Here is a 19,703-nt window from a genome sequence, read left to right as displayed (position 1 = left end):
CAGCGGCTTGTCTACTGAGCCCTCTTCCGTGCCTGGTAAGGTGCTCAAATGCTCTGTTTCATTACCTTCTTCAATCCTCAGAATAGTCCCATGAGACAGGTTATTTCTAGATAAAGAAATGTACTCTGAGAAACTGGGTGATCTAGCCTGACTTACAACCAGTGACTGAAAGCCAGGACTGAATCCAAGTCTATCTAATTCAAAAGCCCAGCGTTCTGAATAACTGGAGAATCAGAGTGAATGGGATGTCCAAAGGGACAGAGAATAAAATAAGGACAGAGCATAAAGAAGATTAATTCTATACTCTTACCTAAACCACTGAATGTGGGTATGAGGCATAGATTCCAGAATGTAGTCCCATCTAGATGCCCATCTGATATTCTTATCTTCCTAGAGGGATTTAAAAACACACACACACACTCTTTAAATAAGAATTTGCCAATGTAGCGTATTAGGAATCCAAAAATTTCCATTCACAGCTTAACATTCCAGTCAATAGATACAATTCCTCATTATCATAACTTGGGTTAGTCATGAGACTTATGGACCTAGATTTACTCAAGTCTCAGGAAAATTAGGATAAAATTAAGCAGTAAATAAAAAATAAGAGTTCCTAAAAGTATCTAGTTACTTGTGTTTTTTTTTTAAAGTCTTACTTTAAATCTTAATTAGCAAAGGCTTATTTTAAATGTCAAGATTTAGAGCTTTAGAGTATTTAATTATTTTCAGAAAATTGAGTGGAATAGCTTATTCTTTATTCTCTTTGATGCTATCTATCTATACCTATGAGACATCTAACCAGACCAGAGTCATAACCTAGGTACCTGAGCATCTGGCAGGTGTCACCCACACTGAGCTCTTAATACCTAGAAAGAAATATGTACAATTTACTGCACCAGGCTTGCAAAATTACACACTATTTAGGGACAGTAAACGTCACAACTATATTGGATTGCCAAGATAGTTTATTAAAAATAGAGATGGAATATTGCCCAAGATTCTCATAAAATGAACTTTTACTTTCCTCCTAAGAAAACACTCCCTTGAATTACCTAAGAACCTATATAGATTATCTACCATCAGGAAACTCTCCATTTAAGCTTACACTCAAATCCTGATTTTAAAAATGGTGTTGTTTGCCCAAATGCTTGTTGCACATCTTAGACACTTTCATACCACCCTTCATGCCTAATTTCTACCTTTTGCCTTGTTTGTATCTCCTATGGCTTAACACTTTTAATCAGGCTCAGTTCTCCAATTCCCCATACTTCTTATTTAAACGAAGACTTAGTTTCGAGGGCAATTATGTTGCCTGGTGCACTGACAAACTATTCCAAAAATTAACTCATTAAAAGCTTATCTATTTGACAAGCTAATCATATTTTTAATTAGTTTAGGTAATATGAATGTAAAATCAATTTCTGAGTTATACTAAAGATAAAAATCACACTCACCTGGAAGCTAACAGAATAAGTATAGGCAATTCTGATCTCCCCAGAAGCCTTGTTACTTATATCCATGGGGGGTCCAGAGCAGTCTGTTTTATCTATATGGGTGTGCTTGAAGCTGTGGGAAGAAACATTTTGGCAAGATGCTGATAAAATAGTTTTTTTAAATGGAGTAAAGGTTAGAGATTTTGTACGTATTTCACAATGCTGCTGATAGTCAAAAGTGATTCATATCACACTGAATAGTACAAATATTTACTTCATATAAATAAATGGCTTAGTTATAAGTTTACACAATTGTTACTCAAAGTAAGAACCAAACTTTGGAAAACATTACTTGAAGAGCATTAAATAATCTTTAAAGAAATCAAAACAAACACTGAAGGAGTTTAAATTAACTGCCATCCTGTTATGGCATGCATTGCTTTACCACTAGTGGCACAAGAAAATGGCTATATCAGTTGGGTGGGGGAGTGGGGAGTCATGGAAAGAAAAGAATACTCAATCAAAGAAGCATCTCACAAATAACTGAAGAGTACTTTCACACTAAAAAAGCTGACAATGTGAAGAGATGTCCTTTCAATGACTTATCACATACTGGCATCTAACACTGCATGGAGACTTTCGAAATGACACACTAATCAGCTCATTTGGGCCTCTGAAAGCCACAAATATCTGAGGTAATGCTTTTCCACTGTAAAAGGGAACATGGTCCTAACCACTTATGCTCTCCATTCCAAGCTGACATAGAAAAGCTGTCAGAAACTGACTGAAAAACAAAACAAAAAGGCACCCTGGCTACTTACCATGACAGGAAAATAAATATTTGTATGGTTTCTCTGGGCAACCCATAACTCAATAACAAACCATGCTAAAGGAAGTTTTAGTAAAATCAATTAAAACACCAAATTATATGCCAGAATACTGATTAAGGAAAAAGTTAATTGGTCCCAAAATATTTATTCTTTGGGTCTAAATTTCACTTACAGTTATTTATTTTTATCTATTGTATAATTACCTTTTTGGTTCAAGTTTAGCAGCCACTAATCTTGCTCCCATGGATCCAGTTTCAACAACATGGTAGTATATTTTGATGTCAACATGGTTAAAGATGTAAAATGTATCTCTTTCATGGAATTCTGACTGTGGAGCAGAACTTAAAGTTAGTGGTAGAAAACTGGCTATAAAAGTGTCGAAATATAAAATTTTAAAATAAGCCAAAACAAGTAAGAAAATTTGAACTTGGACAGAATTTTAATCCTTCCCCATAAAAATGTGTAAGTTTTTAAGTTTAAACTTTTTTTTTTTTTAATTGTAGTTGTTTTTTTTTTTTTGCGGTACGCGGGCCTCTCACTGTTGTGGCCTCTCCCGTTGTGGAGCACAGGAGCACAGGCTCAGCGGCCATGGCTCACGGGTCTAGCAGCTCTGCAGCATGTGGGATCTTCCCGGACCGGGGCATGAACCCGTGTCCCCTGCATCGACAGGCGGACTATCAACCACTGCGCCACCAGGGAAGTCCTGAAGTATAGTTTTTAATAGAAGTACAATGTTGTGCTAGTTCCTGGCGTACAGCAAAGTGATTCAGTTATATATATATTCTTTTCCACTGTAGGTTATTACAAGATATTAAATATAGTTCCCTGTGCTATACAGTACAACCTTGTTTATTATATTTTATTTATAGTAGTTTGTATCAACTAATCCAAAACTCCTAATTTATCCTCCCCCCTCTTCCCCTTTGGTAACCATAAGTTTGTTTTCTATGGCTGTGAATCTGTTTCTATTTTGTAAATAAGTTCATTTGTATCATTTTTTTAGATCCCACATATAAGTGATATCATATATTTGTCTTTCTCTGTCTGATGCACTTCACTTAGTATGATAATCTCTAGGTCCAACCATGTTGCTGCAAGAGGTATTATCTCATTCCTTTCTATGGCTGAGTAATATTCCATTGTGTGTGTGTATATACCACATCTTCTTTATCCACTCATCTGCTAATGGACATTTAGGTTGCTTCCATGTCTTGGCTATTATAAATAGTGCTGCTATGAATACTGGGGTGCACGGATCTTTTTGAATTAGTGTTTTTATCTTTTCCGGATACATGCCCAGGAGTGGGATTGCTGGATCATATGGTAACTCTATTTTTAGTTTCTTAAGGAACTTCCATACTGTCTTCCATAGTGGCTGCACCAACTTACATTCCCAGCAACAGTGTAGGAGGGTTCTCTTTTCTCCACACCCTCTCCAGCATTTATTATTTGTAGACTTTTTGATGATGGCCATTCTGACCGTTATGAAGTGATACCTCATTGCAGTATTTTGATTCTCATTTCTCTAATAACCAGTGATGTTAAACATCTTTTCACATGCCTACTAGCCATCTGTATGTCTTCTGTGGAGAAATGTCTGTTTACGTCTTCGGGCCATTTTTTTGATTGGTTTGTTTTTTGTTGTTGTTGAGTTGTATGAGCTGTTCGTATATTTTGGAAATTAAGCCCTTGTCAGCTGCATCATTTTCTCCCAATCTGTAGACTGTCTTTTCATTTTGCTTATGGATTCCTTTGCTGTGCAAAAGCTTGTAAGTTTGATTAGGTCCCATTTGTTTATTTTTGCTTTTATTTCTATTGCCTCGGAAGACTGACCTAAGAAAACATTACTACATGAGAAAACATGTCAGAAAATGTTTTGCCTATGTTCTTGTCTAGGAGTTTTATGGTGTCACGTCTTATAAAGTCTTTAAGCCACTTTGAGTTTATTTTTGTGTATGGTGTGAGGGAGAGTTCTAAGTTCACTGATTTACATGTGGCTGTCCAGCTTTCCCAGCACCACTTGCTAAAGAGATTGTCTTTTCTCCATTGCATATTCCTGCCTCTTGGTTGAATATTAATTGACCATAGTTGTGTGTGGGTTTATTTCTAGGCTCTCTATTCTGTTCCACTGATTCATATGTCTGTTTTTCTGCCAATACCATGCTGTTTGGATTTTTGTAGCTTTGTAGTATTGTCTGAAATCTGGGAGAGTTATGCCTCCATAAGCTTAAACTCTTTATAAGCCGAAACTAACTGGCAGAGGTACAAATTACACTTCTTTAAAGTTTTAATTTTTACATAAAACTTTAAAAGTACCTGACAAGACATCTCTTATTGTCTAGCTTTTCCCTTAGAAAATAAAACAAATAAAATTTTAAATATTATATGTTATGAGCATGCTAAATGTTACACATTTTAACACTTTTCCTCCATGGAAGTTTAAAACTTCAGAATAAACCAATAACCTAAATTATTCAAGAGTCCTTGGTCAACTCTCACAAAAGCATTAACCAAATAACCAGTTTCATGATCGAGCTCATGCTAACTTCTACTACCAGGTCATATTCATTAAGAGATTAAATCAGGTTGACTTCATTATACAAAATGTAATATATATCCCCAATAATTTTGATTACTTTCTAAATTAATGTCTTCACTTTATTATTTTATTTTTTAAATTGTAAAAGAATGGCCTCAAAGATTGATACCTTTTAAAACAGGTATAATATCAAACTTTTACAATACAATATTCTATGGACTTAAATTTGCAATACAAATTTCATGGACTTATTATGATGTCTTTTTGGCAGTCTACCATGAACTTTTTTTTAATATGTAAGATTTATGAATTTAACTTTTAACAGAGTCAGAACATACAAAGTCCTAGCCCATAGCATAGTGTTTAGCATATAAGAGACACTGCCAGTAAATGTTAAACTGAATCTGAATTATTTTAGTTCTAGAGTTATAAATTGTTGATCTGGCTTAAATTTAAAGACTAGGTATGGGAATTCCCTGGTGGTCCAGTGGTTAGGACTCAGCGCTTTCACTGCAGCAGCCCGGGTTAGCCCTGGTCGGGGAGCTAAGATTCTGCAACCTGCACGTCACAGCCAAAAAAATAAAACAAGGACAGAGTAGTTGTCCTTCAGAACATCTGAACTGCACTCATTCAACGAATATAACAATTTTTGTCCAGATAAAGATTGACTCCTTCTACCAAAAAGCCATATTTTAAAAAATAGCATAGAGTTAGTTTATCACAAACTTACGTTAATAACACAGGCATCTTTTGCATGGCCTTTATCTGTAATGTAACAGCCAATAGGAAATCCAGGATTACAGAACCTCTGACCATCTTCAACATCATAACACCATGTTACCGGCATATTATCCACAATCCTATGCACAGAAATAAAAGTCAAGTTAGAAACCACCAAACATGACTAAGAATTACTTCCCAAATCTGTGTCAACACTTTGTAAAATTTAAATGTCTAAAAATGCCTTAAGGTATCAAAACTACAAAGAATTTTGATAAAATGTGGTACTTCATAAGTAATAGTATTGTGCCAATATCTGACGCACTGTAGTGGGAAAATAAAAATCTCTACACCTTCTTTGAAAGGGAGTAAATAAATTAATTTACTGTGATCGCTAATATAACAATACCATTATCTAGACACCTAAGTATAACTTACCCTCAGCGAACACTCAAAAGCTCTAAATAGGTGCAAAGCAATATATTTAGTTCCTTGGGAACAGTTTATGGAATAGTATAGAAACAAACGTCTTTTATTACTCAGGTAGTTCAGTAAAAAGGAGAAGAATATAACTGCAAGATATAGGGAAATATTCAACTTAAGGGCCACGTGAAAAAGTGAAAATAATAGTATCATCTATTAAAACCGTGTAAATCCAACCTATGTCTAAAAAAAATACTGCTATAAAGTTAGAGAAATAAATCTTTCAAGTTCTATAGTGAAAAAACTTTTTTTAAAAAAAGGATAAAAGTAAAGAGTAAAATTTTGTAGTCCTTTATAATTACATTAAAGTGTGAGCATGGGGTCTCCTATGCCCAAAACGCATCACAGGATACAAATTTTAAAAATTACTAAAAATATACTAGCTGTATTACAGTCATAAGACAACACTCCAGGGCATGTTTTATTTGTGAATTAATGTACGCCTTAGGAAGTAAAATTATGATTCGATATTCACCCAGGGTGTACGTTAATGACCTAATAAAACATGTCTCGTCACACTTAAATGCTATTTAATAGTACCCAGTACACTAAATTTTAGAATCACCTACACTATTAAGTTTATTATTATTATAGCCAGCAGGCTAGTAGTTCCCATGAAAATACTAAAATATCAGAAGCATGAAAACCATGTTATATAATATAAATAATTCAGATTTTTTGGAGGCCTCAAGAATCAGTTAATTGCTTTAATTTTTTAGATAGACAATGAAGTTCAGTCAATGAATATATACTAGCAATATATTAATTTTAATATCTTTACACTATCATATCAGAGACAGTACTACATAAAATTATAGTGCTAGTTACAAAATGAGAATTAAGGGGCAATTTAGGGTTTTTTTAAAGGTGAACATCCTAAATTTATCATTTATATAATGCCTTGACATAACCTTTGCCTCGCTGGAAACAAAAAAAAAAAACCCAACAAACCCTTGGAAATAAATGTAAGAAAACTTAAAGAATATAATTTTCAATTACTGCCTTGCTAAGTTGGGAAGTAGTAGCTATTGAAATTCATAACACCAAAAATATTTTAAAATTCTATTTTCAATCTGATATAGTGAAAAAGAGTATAAGAAGAGGACTCAAAAGGTTAAAGGTTGAATGACTGGCCCCAATTTTTTACCATTAAGGACTGCCTTCCATTATTTCCCTCTACCCTCATGGGCTCCATCTGAAACATTTCTGGCAGTCAAGCTTCATTTATTAATAACTCAATTTTCCCAATAAATTAATTTCTAGAGTTTCTGATGAGAATGGAATAACCCATGTTGCCACAATACACTCAAAAAAATTAAAAAAAGTGCAGCCAAAAGCAAAGAAACTTGGTATTTAGGTTACTCTACATAGTTTTTAAAATTTATTTATTTTTATTTTTTTTACATAGTTTTAACATAAGTTAATTTACACTATCTAACTGAGGTTTTGAATTTTTGAAAATAGCACATCATTCCCCTTTGCCAGCCTACTGGGATCCAAGATTGGCACTCACTAGACTAAAATATCTTCAAAGACCCCTCTCTGTCCAATAAGCCAGAGTCTGGTGGTTTTATGGTACTAAAAAAATTTAAGTACTTTGATAACTAGTTAAATAAATTACACTTTTATAAATAAAATGTCACAAAGACGTGGAAACTTAGGCAAAAAGTATAATCACAAAACTTGTAGAGTAGAGGGAATTCAAGTGTCTGCTGCTGGTATCAAAACATTAGTCAGGGGACTTCCCTGGTGGTGCAATGGTTAAGAATCTGCCTGTCAATGCAGGGGACACAGGTTCGAGCCCTGGTCCGGGAAGATCCCACACGCCGCGGAGCAACTAAGCCCGTGAGCCACAATTACTGAAGCCCATGTACCTAGAGTCCATGCTCAGCAACAAGAAAGAAGCCACTGCAATGGGAAGCCTGCACACTGCAGCGAAGGGTAGCTCCTGCTTGCCGCAACTAGAGAAAGCCTGTGTGCAGCAATGAAGACCCAAAGCAGCCAAAAATCAATACGCAAATAAATTTATATAAAAAAATCAGTCAGTCTCAAGAATCAAGAAGTAGCTTAACATTATTGACAGAGTAAGCCAAGAAGATCCTCAAATTACATTCTAAAGTCCCAAATAAGAATTAAAAGTATTCATCAATTTAGATATAAAAATTAACTACTGTTAATTAACTTACTGTTCTCTATAATGAGAACAATGAGTTGGTGCACTAACTAATAATCAGTCATTTTACTCGTTCAGAAAGTAGTGTGGTTAAAGTGCTATGGGGGAAGAACTACAGTTCGTTCATGTGATGGAATGGTATACAATTACAAAAAGAATGAAGTAGATATAGATCTATAGATGTGCTTTACATGGAAAAATGCCCATATTTTCTTAAACAAAGTGATCAATTTCAGAATAATGTGTACAATAATTCCATTGTTATTTTAAAAGGTACATACTCTTTTTTTTTTTTGCGGTATGCGGGCCTCTCACTGTTGTGGCCTCTCCCGTTGCGGAGCACAGGCTCCAGACGCACAGGCTCAGCGGCCATGGCCCACGGGCCCAGCCGCTCGGCGGCATGTGGGATCTTCCCGGACCGGGGCACGAACCCGTGTCCCCTGCATCGGCAGGTGGACTCTCAACCACTGCGCCACCAGGGAAGCCCGGTACATACTTTTTTACATACCTACATGTGCATAGAAGTCTGGAAACAGGGCTTCCCTGGTGGCGCAGTGGTTAAGAATCTGCATGCCAATGCAAGGGACATGGGTTCGAGCCCTGGCCTGGGAAGATCCCACATGCTGCAGAGCAACTAAGCCCGTGTGCTACAACTACTGAGCCTGAGCTCTAGAGCCCCCAAGCCACAACTACTGAGCCCACATGCCACAACTACTGAAGCCTGCGCGCCTAGAGCCTGTGCTTCACAACGAGAAGCCACGACAATGAGAAGCCTGCGCACCGCAACGAAGAGTAGCCCCCAATCACCACAAGTAAAGAAAGCTTGTGCACAGCAACAAACCAACACAGCCAAAAATAAATAAATAAATTTATATTAAAAAAAAATCTGGAAACATACAGGAGAAATAATAGTGCTACCTCTGGGGAGCAGGATTAAAGAAGTTGAGGGTAGTAGAAAACACTTTGTATAATCTTTCATATTTCTAAGGGTTCCTGCTATTTTATCTCTGTCAACTCTGCTATCTATGCTTAAAGTCAAATTACATAGTAAAAATGTCTGAAGTTAGCCAAGGACAGAAATATACTCAACTAATGGTTCACATAAATGCATCAATATGAATCAAATATTTTCTAAATGTGTAATGAACTGATTTAAGGACTAAAGCCCATTGCCTAGAATTACCAGACTGTATATCTGTGATATGGCTTAGATTTTTTGTTAATGGATTCAGACCTGAAATCATAAACTTTTCTGATTCAACTACAAAAATCACTATCCACCAGCATTGTTCCAGTTTATTTTTTTAGGCAGAATTGTTTAAGTTTGCACCTATTTTAAATTATTCTTCTTGTTATTAAGCATCTTGGGATCAAAACAGCACCTATGTTAATTGCATCATAAATAAGTTAAAAATATTTCTAAGTACTTTATTGTCAGGAATCTACTGAAGAAGAGGTGCTTCTATTATCTTTAAGAGGAAGACTCTGAACAGGATTCTAAGAACAGAGGGTAGAAGAGAAAGCTAAAAATCACCCATAGTGGGCTTCCCTGGTGGCGCAGTGGTTGAGAATCTGCCTGCTAATGCAGGGGACACGGGTTCGAGCCCTGGTCTGGGAGGATCCCACATGCCGCGGAGTAACTAGGCCCGTGAGCCACAACTACTGAGCCTGCACGTCTGGAGCCTGTGCTCCGCAACAAAAGAGGCCGCGATAGTGAGAGGCCCGTGCACCGCGATGAAGAGCGGCCCCTGCTTGCTACAACTAGAGAAGGCCCTCGCACAGAAACGAAGACGTAACACAGCAAAAATAAATAAATAAAAATCACCCGTAGTGACCTAAAGAGTCATTCAGTCAACAAATGGACAGCTGTCAGAGTAAATGGAGGTAGAAGGGGTGAAAATGAGCCTTAAGGCTCATAAGGACTGAGCCTTAAATATGATTTTGAAGGCTGGAAAGAACAATTTTAAGCAAAGAGAAAACACCAAGGGAAACTTTTCAATTACTGATGAATGAGAAATGTATCCTGAGTTACATTAACTCAGCAATTAAGTAGTATTCTCACAGTAGCTTACAGGAAAAAAGCTCTTGGCTTACCAGAAACCAAAGAAATGAAGACATGGAGAAGACTTTCAAGTTCCTGTTAGCACTGAGGGTCAGATGAGAAAGAAGCTGACGCAAGTGTAACAGGTACGTTTCCTTCCTTCTAACAGAGCCCTGCTATGGGAGACTCATTTCTATGTGGTTCAGTTGTATTTTACCCAGGTCTAGCCAATCAGAGTGAATCACCCTAATCACAGACTCGTTCATGAATGGGCATGTGACCCAGGGTTGCCCCTCTCTAGGACTTTTTTGTTCTACGTGTACGGAGGGGAGGATGGGGAGAAATCAAGGAGGCAAGAGGGAATGAGAGGTTCCAACAATCCTACTGAGCCACAGGATCTGGTCATGTCCAAACTGAAATCAATGGTTCTCACCTCCCTGAGTGAGGGCAAACGGGTCTGAGATAGTGACAGGACAAACATTCAAGAGGAAGTCTACAAAGATAGTCTTCCTGTTCACCACCTCCAGCACCTTACACTTTTTGGAAGAGGCAAAACATATGTAAACCATGACCACCAGAGAATACAGGCATTTGTTGACAAAATTATCTGGAAGAATAACAATTGGTTATATTTAAAAAGTTGGGTTTTCGAGACCCTTTTTTAATACTGTTTGAATATTGTATAGTAAGTAAATACTCCTGGGGAAGCAAAAAAAAATTTTTTTAATGCTTTTTGATTATGATGCAAACTGGTAAAAACATTGTTAATGTTACGTCATGTTTATAAAATAAAAAACAGATTACACAAATTACAAGTATTTTTATTGGAAGTAGATGCTATTTCTCAAATATCAAATGAAAGTTAAATTTTGTTTTCCTATGGTCTTTTTCACAGCCTGCAAGTATAAAATAACAGTATTTTTCTAGAAGACTGATCCAGGTCCTTTCCCAAAGCATAAATATGCTCCTTTTCACTATGTATGAATAAAAGAAGTGCTCTAGGAAACAGGTCTGTGTACCTAAACAAGTACCAGATATTACAATAATCTAAGCGCAGAAAATGATGATACTTTTAAGCTGTCAACCTTAGTAATCCACTGGCAAATAAAAGTCACTACTTCATATTACTAATAACAAAAAAAGGAAATAAATTTATTTGCTATTTTTATAGAATCAATGAAGCATTTACACATTCAATGAAACAGAGGTTTCTTCTTGAAAAGGAAAAAGCCCCAAATCCCAAATCTCCACGTCTTACCAGTGATGTTGATAATTCAGTAACATGCTTTTTTTCAAGAATTCTAACTTTTGTTTGTCTTCAGCTTTCTCTGTATGGTATGTTTTTGTACAAACAAGCTTACAGGTCTCCTCCTTATTAAATGTAAACTGTATTAAAATAAAGTGGAAAGCAAATTAAGAAAAAATATCCAGGTCCTTCATGCCTGTAACATAAATAGAGTAAAAGCACTGGTTTCCTTAAATTACTTAAGTGCATTAATATTGATAATAAACATATAGAAATTCCCCACAGATCAAGCAGATTTAAATTTCAATCTTATTTTGTTTCTCTAAAACACTAAGTCATCAATTTTTCTTTTAATAAGTAACAGTTTTTATTTTTATTTTTGATAATTTCAACCAACCCATCTCTTAAATATAAGTGAGTCCCAGGAGGGGAAAATACCCACACGTAGAACAAAACAACATCAGTATCTCCACAATAATGTCCCCTCATAATGTTTTGGAAATTATGGATTTGAAGGCTTTCTATTAATAAACAGGTAAGGTTTTATGTCTATGTATTATTCATTCAGTGGTTATTTGTTAAGTGTCTTCTATGCATCAGGTGATGGAGGTTCAGCAGTGAACAACACAGACTGTGATGACACAAGAAAAAGTTAAATCTGGATGTCTAGAATCAGAATAAATGTGATTCTTTTTACTCACATTTGAAAAGATTGTCAATTTTTAGGATGCTATGTAATAACAAAGTTGAAACAAAAATTGAAAATTTTTTAAACCAAAGTTTAAAAACTAAGGAGTCCTCCAATTCTGGAGTCTAGGACTTATTTCATGAGCATGAAAACACACACATTATATTATTCACAACATATTATATAATGTAGGTTTACTTTACCAGGGCCTATTTATGTCTTAATTTAAAAAATCCATTTCCTAGTTTTCTTAAGGCTATAATTTATTAAACTAATTATATATACTCCATAATGTAACTATATATAGTCCAAAACATCTTTTAATAAATTCAAACTTTATTACAGGGAGTAAAAAAAAACCCCAACTTGCATATGTTTCACTTCAGAGTAGTCCATTCTTTTATACATTATTTATTAAAATCCCTAAACCAGTTACTGTACATCATCTGACAAACCAATGTTTCAAGTGTAGTTCACTGCTGCCACCTGTCAGCCAATAGTTTCGTTCTCAAGGCGTTGCTATTTCTGTGAATACAGCAATATTTATGTAAATATTTAATAGTTTAAATCTTATATGAACCTTATAGGTTCCATCTAAAAGACCAGGAAATGAAAAAAACAAATGTATACATACTAAGGAATCAGAGGGATGTGTCAAACTTAAAGCAGAGAAAAGACATTATTAGTTACCACAAAAGTAGCAAATCTTACACCGCAGTCCGACGCTCACTGGGCTCAGGCAAGTCAACGGTGTGTTCAATTGTGAAGGAAAACAGCAACACTAAAGACGACACTTATCCATCATAATAAACGCTTATTACCTCATGTAACCCTCCTAACAGCCCTATGATGAAGTCTTCTTTGCTGACTCCTCCTCCATCTTCCTGACCCATTAATACCAACTGCCTCAAGGCCCGGTCCTTGGAATTCTTCTCTTCACTATTTTTACCCACTCCCTTGGGGAGTTGATCAATTCCTGGCTTCAAATACCAACTATACACTAATGATTCTCAAATACACGTATCTAGGCTGAACCCCTCCTCCAAACTGCAGACACGTATCTTCAACTGTTAACTCAACATCCCTACTTGTATGCCTACCAAACATCTCATGTCATGTCAAGACAAACTCTTCCCCATTCCCTCCAAACCTGCTCTTCCCCCAGACTTTCCTATCTTAGAAAACAGAAACTCCACACCCCACATCCCACCTCTCGGCAAACTGTTGGTCCCAACTTCAAAACACAGCCAGTTTCTGAGATGCTGACCGCTTCACAACTCCCACCCTTACCCCAATGATCTGAGTCACCATCAAGTCATGCATATTTTCATGACTGATAGTGAGAGACTCCTAACTTGCCTCCTGGCTTCTCACTCTCCCACGGTCCATTCTCTCTACAACAGTCCTGGTGATCCTGTTAAAATCTAACCCTACCCAAAACCCTTCAATGCTAACCATCTTGCCCAGATGTACAGGTCAAAGTCTTTACAATGGCCTATGAGTGGGCTACATGATGTGGTCCTATTACTCCTTTGCCCTCATTTCCCACTATTCTCTCTTGCTCACCTGCTTGAGTCGCACCAGTTTTTCTCTGTACCTTGAATACACTGGGCGAGCGACATCTCAGAACCTTTGCTTTTGCTGCATCCTTCACCACATCCTCCCCTCTCCCCACGAATTCACATGGCTCACTCCCTTACTTGCTTCAAGTGTTTTGCTCACCTCTCACGTAAGACTTTCTCTGGCCTATTTAAAATTGAAAATTCTCCATCCCCCATCCCTGATTTATCTTCAATAGTTCTTTCATCAGCAACTGACACACCATGTGTTTCAGTAGTTCGTTTTGTTTCCTTCTCCCCATCAGAATACAAGTCCACGAGGACAGAGACTTTTTTGGTTCACTGCTGTACCCCACAACTACCACAGTGCCAGGCACGTGAAAGACATTCAGCAGTTGTGTTAACTGACTGCATGAGTGAATATGAGTGGTTAGACTTGAGATTTTATGATCCTGTGATAGGTGGCTCCAGCTTCACACAATGCACACGATATCTTGCACAGTTTTTTTCCTGACCTCAACAAAAGTCATCGATAAAATGGCAAAGCAGATTTGGGGTTTTGTTTTGTTGCTGGTTGCTACCATTATTTTTACTGCAGATCTAAAAGAAGGCAAAATTCTTTGAAAAGAAAGGATAAAGAATCAATACTGAAATTAATGCTGAAAACTACGTCAATACATTTATGGTTGCCTTGGGGAAAAAAATCTGATATCTTGGTCCCATGTTTCTGTTAACCTATGCCTTGATCTTAAGAAATGCTTGCTCTGTCTCTTTAAGCTTGGGGCTTAAAGAACTTGTTTTAGCACAAATCTTGATCCTAAAAAGTTCTAGAAAACTCCGGGAAAATGTTAGGTGCACATTCTTTCTCCATTTTAAAACACTCCTTCTGTTCTTCTATTTTACCTCAACTCCTAGGACAAAATTAAATCTGAAAAGCACTAGGCCTGGGCTTCCCTGGTGGCACAGTGGTTAAGAATCCGCCTGCCAATGCAGGGGACACGGGTTCGAGCCCTGGTCCGGGAAGATCCCACATGCCGCGGAACAACTAAGCCCGTTAGCTACAACTACTAAAGCCTGCATGCCTAGAGCCCATGCTCCACAACAAGAGAAGCCCACGCACCGCAAGGAAGAGCAGTCCCCGCTCACCTCAACTAGAGAAGGCCTGCGCACAGCAACAAAGATCCAACGCAGCCAAAAAAAAAAGCACTAGTCCTAAAAGAAGGGTCTTTTGCATAAGCAAGGCATAATCTTTACATAAAAATAAATGAACCCTGAGTAGAATCCTACTAAAGAAGTAATTTACCTTTAAAGTCTACACCAAAGGGACAAAACTTCTCTATGGATTTGCATATTTTGCTGTTTACTGTTGGAGGCTCCTGTTGTCCCTCAAGTTCACTGAAGGTGTTACTGATGCTCTTCCCGCCTTCCATCATTTCTTAAGATCAAGGCATAAATAAACAGAAAGATGGGACTGAGAGACCAAAGGAGTATTTTAAGGTAGTTATACAATTTAATAAATATGCTGAAAATCACCCTCTGCTATAAAAAGAATGCAACAATTTCCAAAGTAATCTTTTAAAATATCACATCAGGGAAATATTATACAATTAATATGCTTGCCCTACTCAATACCACCCATGTCCATATATTTTGAGTTCCTTCTTTCCCAGTGACTTCATCTCATTAGGTCTTCAAATCTGCTGTCTTTGAAAATTATAAAAAAAAAAAACACTCTGGCATCTTTATGGTAGAAAATCTCAAATTAAAACATTTTAAGAGGACATACTTACGGTTGAAAACTATGAACCTGTAGTGAATTAAAGGTGTACAGTTATGTCTTCCCCCAGTGCTTCACGGTGTAGATACGGTGCTGGAGTAAGAGGGTTAATGGGACTAACTGAGGCTTTTTGGGGATTTGCTGGACAGATGCTCAACGTAGTAAGGGCCAAGGGAGACAGACGGTGGTGCTTAGTGAGAAAGCAGGCAAGGCAACTAATCATGGGGTCACAGAAGAGACGGGTGTGACACCAAGAGAGGGAGCTGTTAGGCTGGGGTCAGGTTACAGTCACTGAAATGAGTATGCCCACATGGACAGATGCCCACAGAGAGTTAAAGAAAAATGCACAGTCAGAATAATATCTTAAAACATAAACACACACATTTAATTCTGTTTATATATGCTTGTAAGTACATAGAAAATTTCAGGAAAGATTAACAAGAAACTGTGATGTGGAACAGGGCGGTGGGGGGAGAGAAACTTCCTTTTCTTTTTATAGTCTGTATCATTTAGTTTTGTATACGGTGATACATTATTATTACAAACTAGTTTAATTTTTCTAAAACAGAGAGATACATTATTCTTTGTGCAGCAGGAGAGCAGATATAAAATGAACAGGGGACTGTGAAATTCAGAAGGATAACAGGTTTAAAAGATAACAGATTTAAAAGGCAGAATAATTTTGGATGATGAAGTACATATATTGAAGAGAATATCTTATATTGTGCTTAGCTTGGTTCAACTGATGTCCTAAAAATGTATCAAAGATGTACCAAATATACTTCCACTGATCAAAACAGAAAGGTTAGCTTCCCCAAAACCCAGTGGGAAAGCTGAAGTAGTGCTTTATCTGCTAATACGGAAATTCTAGGGATTCTGTTCCCAAATGAAGTTAGTGGGACAACTCTTCGTAACTGAAAGCTGGGTTCCAGGTCCCTCTGTAAGGTGAGGCAGGGAGTCTGAGCACTTTTAGGCCACCACCTTATCATTTATTGATATAATACTGACTGTTGGAAATGTTCCTTTGAACAAACTTATTTATGACATATCGTGAGAAGGGGAGGGATACTTCTAAACTGTGACTTTAAGAAATTTTTCCTGGATGCGAAAGAGAAATGAATTCCTTCTTAGCTAAGTTATCACAGGCTTTTCTACAAGGTGGGGAGAAAAAAGAAAAAAGATGCAACTAAATAACTTTTATATAACACTGAATACAAACCTTATATGGTGACGGTTCAATTCTTTCCCCAAATAACACCTGACCTAGATTTTCAGATGGGCGTTTTCCTTCTGATGCTTGGCAAAAATCAAACCTGCAGGCAAGAATATTTAAGTTTTTAAGCATAAACGGAAGCAATGAGATATCAAACCCCTAGCCAACCTAGAGGACAGATTAGGTACTGATCACTCTAGTAGATGAATAAGAAATATATTCCTACTCCAAGTTCCATGTACCACATCTCCCCAACACAACAAAAAAAAAACACCTGAAAATTAGGCCTTAGAATGCTTTGATTTTTAAATAATACTTTTATTAAGATGTAAATTATAGAATTTAAAAACTTGACACATTATAATTTATTGTTGTTCATTTCAATGATAAAATTAATTACACCCTAGTCTTCAAGGGAACTTTGCATAACTCATCTCTTTTTGTTATCCTTCTAATTCAAACATTTACTTAATGCCATTTCAAGAAGATGTGTCAGCTACATGGGTTTCTGTCTCATCCCAATATACTGGCCAACATGAAAAGCTAGACCGGCACAGTGATGGCTACAGACTAGTTAGATCCCTAAGAGGAAGATGAATCTTGGGTGATAAAAAACTGGGGCTGGAAAGTCCCCGGATGAAGATTCTCCATCTACTGGATATAAGAGATTCACTGAGTTTTCCCAAGAATAGCCACAAAGATTTAAGGAGAGAGATTTGTTTATTTAACAAAACAAAAACTAGAAAAAGTATCCAAAGTTACATAAATTATGGTCCATTCATTCATGAAATTTGTATTCTCTTCTTACATGTTTAGGCACATGGATTCTTGTAGGATAGTCAAACTTTTTGTTTGACTAAAATAAACATATTTTCTTTCAGAACTCTTAGATACCAGAGAAATTTAGAAGCCAACTAAAATTTAGGAACATATTTTATACCCAATATGGAATATAGTGCTCAAATGAACAAAGGATATTTATGCAGCATTTTTTATAATATCAAAAAATGGAAATAATGAAATGCTCATAAATAGAGAATTAGTGAAACAAATCATACACAGACTCTACACGATCTCTACAAAGGGATAATAAACAGCTACTAAAAAGACTGAGGTAGCTGTGTATTAATATAGAAAAGATGTCCAAATAGATTCAGTGAGAAAAACAAGGTGCAAATAAAATACATAAACCTGCTTTCATTTAAAACAAAAATGGGGCTTCTCCGATGGCACAGTGGTTGAGAATCTGCCTGCCAATGCAGGGGACACGGGTTCAATCCCTGGTCTGGGAAGATCCCACATGCCGTGGAGCAACTAAGCTCATGAGCCACAACTACTGAGCCCGCGTGCTGCAACTACTGAAGCCCGTGCGCCTAGAGCCCATGCTCCACAATGAGAGAAGCCACTGAAATGAGAAGCCTGCGCACCACAACAAAGAGTAGCCCCCGCTCACCACAACTAGAGAAAACCCGCACACAGCAATGAAGACCCAACACAGCCAAAAATAAATAAATTTTTTAAAAAATGTATAAATGTGGTTGTGTATGTTAGAATAAGCAGGGAAAAAATGCAGGTGGCAGACAACAAAGCAGTTATTTCTGGAGATTGATTATGTGGGACATATGGATTTTGTTGAAAACTATGTGGGTTTTTTTATAATCAAAAAAATTAAAACAAAATGGCTATTTGTCCAGTCAGGTAAAAAAAGGAATTCATTGTTTTCGTTGGTGCTTCTGTTGCACTGCAAAGTAACATCAACAGATCACATTTCACATTTTAACCCTACCTTAGAAATAAACAATACCCCTTTTAGAAATGTTTTCAGGCCCTGTACATTTTTAAAATGCATATGAATTTATCCGTAACTGTGGAGAAAGTAAAGTTCTAAATGTACAAAATTCTGATGAGTCATAAAATTTCAAAAAAAAAACAAGCTGAAAAACTTACGCTGTATATTCATAAGGAAGAACAGATTCCACTGAGTCAAGCCTGTTCACAAATAGTTCTATTTCAGCCTGAAAATGAAGAAACACAGAATTAGAATATAAACAACTAGAGACCAAAACTTAGGTCATGCCTAGAATTAAAAAGGAATTTGACTTTTGAAATGAGAAATTTTATGATATCCAACTCACTTTAAAGAATTACTTATAAATCCATTCACTGAGTAGATTTATATGCATTTAAATTACAATAAAATAATTTTCAGTTGCAAATGTCTCCAATAGTTTCTAAATGCTTTAAGTTCTAAAAATTTCTAAAAAATTAAATAAGTATTTAAATTAAATAAGGTATCACTCACTACATCAATATAGATTGTTTTTAAAAATCTGGTTTTCAAATTCAGTATTTCATTCTGCAACACAAAGATAATTTTTATTTTTAAACAGTTTTAAAAAAACATTCTCGGGGCTTCCCTGGTGGCGCAGTGGTTAAGAATCCGCCTGCCAATGCAGGGGACACAGGTTCGAGCCCTGGTCCAGGAAGATCCCACACATCGTGGAGCAACTAAGACTGTGCGCCACAACTACTGAGCCTGCGGTCTAGAGCCCGCAAGCCACAACTACTGAAGCCCGAGTGCCTAGAGCCCGTGCTCCGCAGCAAGAGAAGTCACTGCAATGAGAAGCCTGCACACAGCAACAAAGAGTAGCCCCTGCTCGCCCCAAGTAGAGAAAGCCCGTGCGCAGCAACGAAGACCCAATGCAGCCAAAAATAAATTAATTAATTAAAAAAAAACACAAAGCATTCAAGGAATGCTGTCAACAAGAAAAAGAGAAATGGATGCATCCAAGAAATATTTTGAAAATAAATTTGATAGGACTGATTGGTTTTATGTGAGAGTAAAGATAACACACGCCCTAAGTTTAAAGAAGAGAGATGCTTTAATTTTCTGATTTTGACAAGTAACAAAAGGGACATTGGAAGAGGATTAGGTTTGAGGGGAGAGATCGTGAGTTTGTCTTTAGACATGTTTTGTTTGAAGTGCCTTTGAGATACCTAA

At 36.7% G+C, this 19,703-nt stretch overlaps 2 protein-coding genes across 2 annotated transcripts in view; both read right to left on the bottom strand.

Moving 5' to 3' along the window:
- UBAC2 (UBA domain containing 2) overlaps positions 1-19,703 on the bottom strand; it is a 286,963-nt gene that overhangs the window by 25,222 nt on the left and 242,038 nt on the right. The window contains exons 20-26 of the mRNA XM_032610727.1: positions 18,650-18,717; positions 16,709-16,802; positions 11,478-11,605; positions 5,533-5,662; positions 2,467-2,591; positions 1,455-1,566; positions 311-390 (exon numbers count right to left, since the gene is read on the bottom strand). The gene's annotated coding sequence lies outside the window, so the exon portion shown is untranslated. The remainder of the gene's footprint in view (positions 1-310; positions 391-1,454; positions 1,567-2,466; positions 2,592-5,532; positions 5,663-11,477; positions 11,606-16,708; positions 16,803-18,649; positions 18,718-19,703) is intronic.
- The window catches only part of TM9SF2 (transmembrane 9 superfamily member 2), a 58,933-nt gene that overhangs the window by 25,223 nt on the left and 14,007 nt on the right, over positions 1-19,703 (bottom strand). Inside the window, exons 2-8 of the mRNA XM_032610718.1 lie at positions 18,650-18,717; positions 16,709-16,802; positions 11,478-11,605; positions 5,533-5,662; positions 2,467-2,591; positions 1,455-1,566; positions 311-390 (exon numbers count right to left, since the gene is read on the bottom strand). Coding sequence (XP_032466609.1) covers positions 311-390; positions 1,455-1,566; positions 2,467-2,591; positions 5,533-5,662; positions 11,478-11,605; positions 16,709-16,802; positions 18,650-18,717 — 737 coding nt within the window. The remainder of the gene's footprint in view (positions 1-310; positions 391-1,454; positions 1,567-2,466; positions 2,592-5,532; positions 5,663-11,477; positions 11,606-16,708; positions 16,803-18,649; positions 18,718-19,703) is intronic.

Source organism: Phocoena sinus, chromosome 18, assembly GCF_008692025.1.
Source record: "Phocoena sinus isolate mPhoSin1 chromosome 18, mPhoSin1.pri, whole genome shotgun sequence".
Classification (NCBI taxonomy): Eukaryota; Metazoa; Chordata; class Mammalia; order Artiodactyla; family Phocoenidae; genus Phocoena; species Phocoena sinus.
This window is presented reverse-complemented; position numbering and strand designations above follow the sequence as displayed.